General features: G+C 40.2%; 1 protein-coding gene across 2 annotated transcripts in view; it reads left to right on the forward strand.

Annotated features, from left to right (window-relative positions):
* The window catches only part of JSRP1 (junctional sarcoplasmic reticulum protein 1), a 127,830-nt gene extending 119,432 nt beyond the window's left edge, over positions 1 to 8,398 (forward strand). For both annotated transcript variants that reach the window (XM_040323225.1, XM_040323216.1), the window contains 2 exons: positions 5,414 to 5,487; positions 7,087 to 8,398. In XM_040323225.1, coding sequence (XP_040179159.1) covers positions 5,414 to 5,487; positions 7,087 to 7,722 — 710 coding nt within the window. In that variant the 3' untranslated portion in view covers positions 7,723 to 8,398. The remainder of the gene's footprint in view (positions 1 to 5,413; positions 5,488 to 7,086) is intronic.
* Positions 8,399 to 9,396: the final 998 nt, after the last annotated feature.

Genomic DNA, 9,396 nt, shown 5'->3' on the forward strand with positions numbered 1-9,396 from the left:
CTGACGGAAACTCTTTACCACGTGATCAGCCGTGTCCAATCACAGCTGATCACGATGTAAACAAGAAGAGCCGGTTATCGGCTTTTCCTCACTCGCGTCTGTCAGACGTGAGTAGAGGAGAGCCGATCGGCTGCTCCTCTGACAGGGGGGGTTTGTGCTGATCAATTATCAGCACAGCCCCCCCCCGAGGATGCCCACACTAGACCACCAGGGATGCCCTCCACCAGGTATGCCGCCCTAGACCACCAGGGATGCCAATCAGTGCCCACAATGGATGCCAATCAGTGCCCACAATGGATGCCAAGCAGTGCCCACAATGTGCATCACTGATTGGCAGGCATTGTTGTTTGGCACTGATTGGCATCCATAAATACAATATAATACAGTACATCCATGCCCATCCGTGCCACATATCAGTGCCCATCCGTGCCGCCTATCCGTGCCGCCTATCTGTGCAATCCGTGCCGCCTATCAGTGCCCATCCGTGCCGCCTATCAGTGCCCATCTGTACCGCCTATCAGTGCCCCATCAGTGCTGCATATTAGTGCCCATCTATTCCACCTCATTGGTGCCCATCAGTGCCCGTCAGTGCAGCCCCATCAGTGTCCATCAGTGAAGGAGAAAACTTTCTTATTTACAACGTTTTGTAACAGAAACAAAAAAAAAAGCATTTGTTTTTCAAAATTTTCGGTCTTTTTAAAAAAAATTGCAGAAAATAAAAATCCCAGAGGTGATCAAATACCACCAAAATAAAGCTCTATTTGTGGGAACAAAATGATACAAATTTAGTTTGGGTACAATTTAGTATGACCGGGCAATTGTCATTCAAATTGCAACAGCGCTGAAAGCTGAAAATTGGTCTGGGCAGGAAGGTGTATAAGTGCCCTGTATGGAAGTGGTTAAAGGAACATCTAAAACAAACCTTTACAACCGTGTTAGAAAGGTGAGATCTATGGAATACCTTGCAGCAAGATTACGTAACACTCCAACACAGTTTTATACCATTTGGGATGTCTGGGACAATTATCTAACAACAAGTAGCTCCTAATAAGGTTGGGTAGAAATACACTGTGAGTGTCTTCTCTTTCTTTTCCTGGGGTCTGGTACCCTGTTGTCAGGTCACCTGTGGCCAGGTGACAAGTGCACCCCGTTGGGGTCAGGGATGCACCACAGGGTAGTGAAACCTATGGCCGACTGCTGCGATTAGAGAGGAAGCGTGAACCCAAGATCGCCCAGGGCGCGGAGTCTAAGACCCAGCTTTGTGTTCACCAGAGCCTCTAGTGGTGAGGATGGCCTTCGCCGCAGCTGAATCCAGGTTGCGACCCCTGGGATCCCCTAGATCACGCTCCGCAGGGAGAGAGGGGAAGCAGCAAGCAGGACAAGCGGTAGTGATGGGTAAGTCGAGGTCAGGGCAACAGGCAGACGAGGGTAATCGAGGGACAGGCAAAAGGTCAAGATCACAGGCAAACAGGAGAAGTCAGGACCACCAAAAAACGGTACACAGAAAGATAATCGTAGCACACTGCAGACAGGAACTAAAGCTAACAACACGGTTGAACAGCACTGCAGGCCTGTAGTGCAACAGTTAATATAGACTTCCTGGGAAGGCCTGGGTGGGGCCATACAGGAAGGAGAGGAGATAAGAAGGTAACCAGAACAGAGTCAGGCCTCTAATGGACGGATGGAGACAGGTAAGCTGCCAGACTATTGTATATCCATGACACCTGTCTCTTTTAAATATTCCTTTTTGTTCTTTTTATATCCTTTTCTCCTGCTATTCTATTTGTTGCTCCACAGTGGCATTCTATATTAATCCCTTAGCTGTTGTGTATGTACATACTACTGAACAGATTGACTGGTTCTGAGGGTATCTACAGTTGTGCCCTGGCAGAATTAATGATTTCTTGGCCATTTTTCTGAGAATATGAATGATAACACAAAAACTTTTCTTTCACTCATTGTTAGTGTTTGGCAGAAGCCATTTATTATCAATCAACTGTTGTTTTTTTTTTTTTAAATCATAATGACAACATGAACTACCCAAATGACCCTGTTCAAGAGTTTACGTACCCTGGTGATTTTGGTCTGATAACGTGCAAACAAGTTGACACAAATGGGGTTTGAATGGCTATTAAAGGTAACCGTCCTCACCTGTAATCTGTTTGCTTGTAATTGGTGTGTGTGTATAAAAGGTCAATGAGTTTCTGGACTCCTGACAGACCCTTGCATCTTTCATCCAGTGCTGTACTGACGTTTCTGGATTCTGAGTCCTGCACTGACGTTTCTGAATTCTGAGTCATGGGAAAAGCAAAAGAATTGTCAAAGGACGTGCAGGAAAAGATAGTTGAACTGTATAAAACAGGAAAGGGATATAAAAAGATATCAAAGGAATTGAGAATGCCAATCAGCAGTGTTTAAACTCTAATCAAGAAGTGGAAAATGAGGGGTTCTGTTGAAACCAAACCACGGTTGGGTAGACCAACTAAAATTTCAGCAACAACTGCCAGGAAAATAGCTACAAATAACTTCAGGTAAAAAACAGGACTCTGAAAACATGTAGTGTGGCTGTTTCAAGATGCACAATAAGGAGGCACTTGAAGAAAGATGGGCTGCATGATAGAGTTGCCAGAAGAAAGCCGTTACTACGCAAATGCCACAATGTATCCAACTTACAATACGCCAAACAGCACAGAGACAAGTCTCATATCTTCTGGCACAAAGTCATTTGGAGTGATGAGACCAAAAGTTTGCTTTTGACCACAACCATAAACGCTACATTTGGAGAGGAGTCAACAAGGCCTATGATGAAAGGTATGGAGGTGGATCGCTGATGTTTTGGGGATGTGTGAGCTACAAAGGCACAGGAAATTTGGTCAAAATTTATGGCAAGATGAATGCAGTATGTTATCAAAAAATACTGGAAGAACATTTGCATTCATCAGCCAGGCAGCTGCCCATTGGACGTACTTGGACATTCCAACATGACAATGATCCAAAACGCAAGCTCAAGTCAACCTGTCATTGGTTACAGCAGAATAAAGTTAAGGTTATGGAGTGGCCATCTCAGTCTCCTGACCTCAATATCATTGCTCCTGACCTCAATATCATTAAGCCAAGATGGCCCAAGAATTTACAGGAACTGGAGGCTTTTTGCCAAGAGGAATGTGCAGCTTTACTATCTGAGAAGGTAAAGAGCCTCATCCACAAATGCTACAAAAAGCTTCAAGCCGTCATTGATGTTAAAGTGGCCAATTCACGGTATTAAGAACTAGGGTATGTAAACTTTTGATCAGGGTAATTTGGGTAGTTTCTGTTGCCATTATGATTTAAAATGAGTAAATACAGTTTATTGATGATAAATGCCTTCAGCCAAATGCTAAACCATAAGTGAAAAAGAAAAGTTTTTGTGTTGTCATTCATATTCTCTGAAAAATGGCCAAGAAATCATAAATTCTGCCAGGGGATGTAAAGTTATGAGCACAACTGTATATAGAAAAATAAAATAAAAATCAGTAGGTAAATAAGAGTTGAAGGGTAGCTGATCACGAAATATTGGAGAAATATTGGAGATCTGAGGTAACCCCCCCCCCTCCATAGGTGGATTGCCACCCTCAATGATATTGTGCTAATGGAGGAGATGCAGGCCAGGGAGGGAGACAACTGGGATAAACACCATAAAATGTGGTATATCTGGTAAACACCTTAATAATTTACAGCTGGAACATCACTGGAGTAAGTGGTCCAGATGTCTTGATGACCACGCCCCGGTGAACCGCTTTCCAACCACCCAAGCTCAATCACACTGTGAAAATGTATATCTATACCTCCCACCCCACTTCCCCTCCCTCATTTCTCTTAATTTACCCCCCTCCTCTCCTACCCCAGGTTTGTGTACAACTCTGTATACCCAACTGCATGAATGCATTAGATGTTTAGGATATTGACTGCAACTATTACATTTTAATATCTGCATTTTGATATCTGCAAAGTGGTTCATAATTGTAAATGAAAATGATAAATGGTTTTAAATTTTTTCTGATTAATGCTCTCCTTGCCCAGCCAGTTGGTTAAAGTGGAGTTCCACCCATAAATATAACATTACATCAGTAGTTTTAAAAAAATGTTATTAGTCCTTTAAGAAACATTTTTTTTTTTTTTAGATGCCTTCAAAGTGTTGTTGCTAGGCAGAATAGTTAATCTTCCCTCTTCCTGCACCTAGGTGCTTAAGCTTCACCGCACAGACTCCTGGGAATGTAGTGGGTGTAACTTTCCAGGAGTCTGTGTACTCCCCAGTCTCGAAGAATCATGTGACTTGGACAGTACAGGTGCTGAAACCTGATCTGAAAACTATTACATTGCTTGTGCAGCACTGAGCATGTGCGAGATCTGCAAGGCTGAAATTCAGGAAGTCATACAGTCTGGCTTCATGATGCTCACACTTAAGATGGCCCCAGTCAATTTCTATTTTATAAAGTGTCTAAATGCTGTAACAACCTAACAAAACGGACCTTAGTTTACAGACTAACTTTACTAGAATACATTAAGCTTGTGTATTACAGGGGTATTTATATTTAAAAAGTGAAATTGTGGCCGGAACTCCGCTTTAAGGTGGACCGCCATGTCTTAGTAGGTTTTCAGTTGTGCCATACTCTTTCCATTTTTGGATGATGGATTGAACAGTGCTCTGTGAGATGTCCAAAGCTTGGGATATTTCCTTATAACCTAACCATGCTTTAAACTTCTCCACAACTTTATCCCTGACCTGTCTGGTGTGTTCCTTGGCCTTCATGATTCTGTTAGTTCACTAAGGTTCTCGAACAAACCTCTGAGGGCTTCACAGCACAGCTGTATTTATACTGAAATTAAATTACACACAGGTGGACTCTATTTACTCTAATTAGGAGGCTTCTGAAGGCATTTGGTTCCACTAGATTTTAGTTAGGGGTATCAGAGTAAAGAGGGCTGAATACAAACACATGCCACACTTTTCAGATATGTATTCATAAAAAAATTGAAAACCATTTATCATTTTCCTTCCACTTCATAATTATGTGCCACGTTGCATTGGTCTATCACATAAAATCCCAATAAGATACATTTTATGTTTTTGTTTGTAACATGACAAAATGTGGAAAATTTCGCTGGGAAAAAAATTATTTTTCAAGGCACTTTAAATAAGGTGAAGCTGAAATCCTGTCAAATTTCTCTTTGCAAAAGAAATGCATCTAACCATTTCTGTATTACAGTTTGTTAATCATAGCAAATACAGATCTGCATCTGATAGGAGGTGCCAGTAAAACTGTATGCACGTATATATGTATCTACAATAGCCAGTAGAATAAAAACTGAAAAGAAAATTGTTGTTCCTGTTATAACTAATACCATTGCTCTTATTTAATATTATGCAACCCAGAATCTGTTGACTCTGATGACCTGGCCGAACCAGAGAATGACATTTGGACTTCGCCTGAGTCAAATGACGAGCAGGTAAAACAAAAGTCTGTGTGGGGGCATTTTCAAAACTGGAGCAGACAGATTTTGGGGCAGTTGTGCATGGCAACCAATTAGCTTCTATCTTCAGCTATTCTGGTTAATATCCTCTTTCGACTCAGTTACATATACAGTCCGGTCCATAAATATTGGGACATCGACACAATTCTAATCGTTTTGGCTCTATACACCACCACAACAGTTTGTATATGTGCCTCCCACTTTTTAAGGAACCAAAAGTAATGGGACAATTGTCTGCTCAGCTGTTCCATGGTCAGGTGTGTGTTATTCCCTCATTATCCCATTTTACAAGGAGCAGATAAAAGGTCCAGAGTTAATTTCAACTGTGCTATTTGCATTTGGAATCTGTTGCTGTCAACTCTCAATATGAGATCCAAAGAGCTATCACTATCAGTGAAGCAAGCCATCCATGATGTAAAGCGCTGCACAAACTGTTGGCGCTATATAAATCCTGTATAATAATAATAATAATATAATAATCATTAGGCTGAAAAAACAACCTCACTGTGCCCATTGCAACCTCACTGTGCCATTTCTCACTATGCCCATTGCAGCCTCACTGTGCCCAAGTCATTTTACCTGAAATTATTGACAGGCTGTGGGCGTCCATTCATTGTTTTCAAAGTCGTGGTCTCCTCCTGGTTCCTTCCGTGATAGGCGTTTCTCAGCAGACACAGTTCTGCCTATCACGGACGTTTTCTCTCATCTTTGGACTCAGTTTCCCAGCAGACACTGTGTTCAGTGTTCCGCCAATCACAGACGTCCTATTGTCCAAGGATGAAAGGATGTCCGTGATTGGCAGAACACTGAACACAGTGTCTGCTGAGAAACTGAGTCCGAGGATGAGATAACGTCTGTGATGGGCGGAACTGTGTCTGCTGAGAAATGCCGATGACAGAAGGGACCAGGAGGAGACCACGACTTTTAAACAATGGATGCCTGCAGCCTGTCAATTTCAGGTACACTGGCTTGAGTATAAAAAAAGGGCTGAAAAACTCGGTACTCAAGTATATACGGTATTTGAAATACAGTACTTTCACTGGTTATGTGAACTGTATTTTGGGCTTGGCCTCTGTAAGAGTGTGATGGTAATATTTGATTGCTACTATACATTGTTTAATTTATTGTGGAAATTTTAACTATGTGTGATTTATATGTATTAATAAAGAGATTTGTTTTATTTAAACCTGGTGTGTAATTTGCTTATGGTTCTCACCTAAAAACACAATATGTTTGGTTTCTCGATTTATTTACTCTGGGGTGTGATGTGCGATTTGATCTTCAGGATGATCCCTACTTTTTATTGGGAAACTGTTAAATTGATGGGTTTAGTTCCGCTTTAACATGTATCGCATATGAGTTGCCTCTTTGTTTTAGATGGTTGGCACCTCCTAACCCTACAACTGCAACAAGTGTTCTTTGAGGCAATTTTCCCTGAGGATTTTAATCATTCTGTTTTCATATTTTGGTTATCATTAAATTTATATTGAGGTACAGAATAAAGTAAATATACTGAAATCATTCATGTTTATTCATTTTACCTCTCATATTTACAAAGTTTTTTTTTCTCGGCAGTCTGAGCCATGGTTTTTTGAAAACTGGTTTGGCTCAAGTACACCAAATTTGCCTGTTATAGAGAAACAAGAAATACCAGAAACTACAATACCAGAAACTACAGAACCAGACATTTCTGAAGTAGAAGAGCTGGAAGAGCCCATAGCTGAAGAATCAGAACTGACTGATAAGGAAATAGAAACAAAGACGGAAGAATTATTAGAGGAACCAATAGAAACTGAGAAGCAAGAGGAAAAAAAGGAAAAACCAAAATCAAGTGAACAGTGGGGGTTAAAGCCTAAAGGCAGATATATGGAAGCCAAAGCTATTAAAATCAGAAGAGCTGAAAACGGGTCCCAAAGAAAAGAGGTTTTTCCTTTTAACCTTGCAAAGAAGCCCAAGGATTCAGCTAAGCCTCATTCAGAGGGAAGGGAGAAACCACCTAAAGATACAAAATATCAGAAAAAAAATGATGAAAAGAAATATGATTCTCCAAAAAAACATGTTGAGAATTCTTTCAAAAAAGAAAGAGAGGAGCACAATAAATATTTTAAGCAAGACAAGGGAAAGAAAGAGGATAAAGAATATAAGACACACAAGCAGTACGATTATGAAAAGGACTATAAGAAAAAGTATGATCCCAGACATCATGGCTGACATTACATGAGCACTACAGGAGCTAGAGTAATTGTAGACTTTCTAGTGAATAGTAAATAGTAAATTATTGTTCTTCTAAATCTTTGTCAGAAAAGGGTATCACTACGTGTGGGGCAATGTGCAACATGGCCCAAGTCCTTACCCCTTCCCGCCGAGCGTACGCACATATGTGTCCTTTGGCTTTTGGGGGTTATACCGGACTGATGCCTGCAGCTGCAGTATTGCAGTATTGTTTTTTAGCAGGGGCGATCAGCTTTCCAGGGATAACAACCGATACGACTAAAAGCTGCTTGATTTTTATCCCAGAGGAGCGGAATGGGAAACCCCCCCCCCCCCTCCTGCTGCTCTGACCGGGCCTCCTGTCCCACTGGGGGACCCGATCCGTGATCTGGCACTTCCGGCGTCTAGCAACAGACTGGAACGAAGCCGTAAACGGCTTTGTTCCAGTCTCCTGACTTTAAACACGAAAGCAACGTCACTTTTGGTTTACTTGACTGCCAATGGTGCCGGATTAAAGTATTCAGAATTGTTTTCAGTGATCTGAATACTTTGAAGTGCAAAGGAAGGATTGGAGGTCTTTTAGACCCCCAATTCCTCCATAAAGAGTACCTGTCACCACCTATTACTGTCACAAGGTATGTTTACATACCTTGTGACCGCAATAAAATTGATCAAATTTTTATTTATTTTTTTAAAACACAATTTAATAATATAAAAATATAAATTAACATAATTTAATAATATAAAAATATAAATTAACACAATTTAATAATATAAAAAAAAATTGTAAAACATTTTTTTAAGCGCCCCGTCCCTGCGAGCTTGCGCAGCAAAGAAAACGCATGCGGAAGTCGTGCCCGCATATGTAAACTGTCACACAAGTGACGTATCAAAGCACACATGTGAGGTATCGCCGTGATTATCAGAGCGAGAGCAATAATTCTAGCACTAGACCCCCTTTGTAACTCTAACCTGGTAATCGTTAAAAAATGTAAACGTCGCCTATAAAGATTTTTAGTTTGTCGCCATTCCACGAGTGCATGCAATTCTAAAGCGTGACATGTATAGTATCTATTTACTCGGCGTAACATTATCTTTCACATTATACAAAAAAATTGGGCTAACTTTACGGTTTTGTTTTTTAAAATTCATGAAAGTGTCCCTTTTCCCAAAAGGTCGCGTTTAAAACACCACTGCACAAATACCGTGTGACATAAAATATTGCAACAATTGCCATTTTATTCTCTAGATCTTCTGCTAAATATATATATATATATATATATATATATATATATATATATATATATATATATATAATATAATGTTTGGGGGTTCTAAATAATTTTCGCGCAAAAAATACGGATTTTAAGTTGTAAACACCAAATGTCAGAAATAGGCTGAGGCTTGAAAGGGTTATAAAACTGATGTTCTAAAGGTAATCAACATCAGGTAATAGCTGTAGTTTTGTGTGAACTTGTGTGAGCATTTTATTTGAGTCCTTCTAGCAATAGTTTGCACTATAAGATTAGTGTGATTTTTAAATTTTTAACAGAAAAAAGACATCTTACACCTGACACAAAACATATATATTTTTTAAACCTTACAAGAATGATTTCTTTTAAATCTGACTAAAGTAAATGGGTTGTTTTTGATAGTACATTCAACAAATAAAAA

This window comes from Rana temporaria, chromosome 1 (assembly GCF_905171775.1).
Source record: "Rana temporaria chromosome 1, aRanTem1.1, whole genome shotgun sequence".
Taxonomy (NCBI): Eukaryota; Metazoa; Chordata; class Amphibia; order Anura; family Ranidae; genus Rana; species Rana temporaria.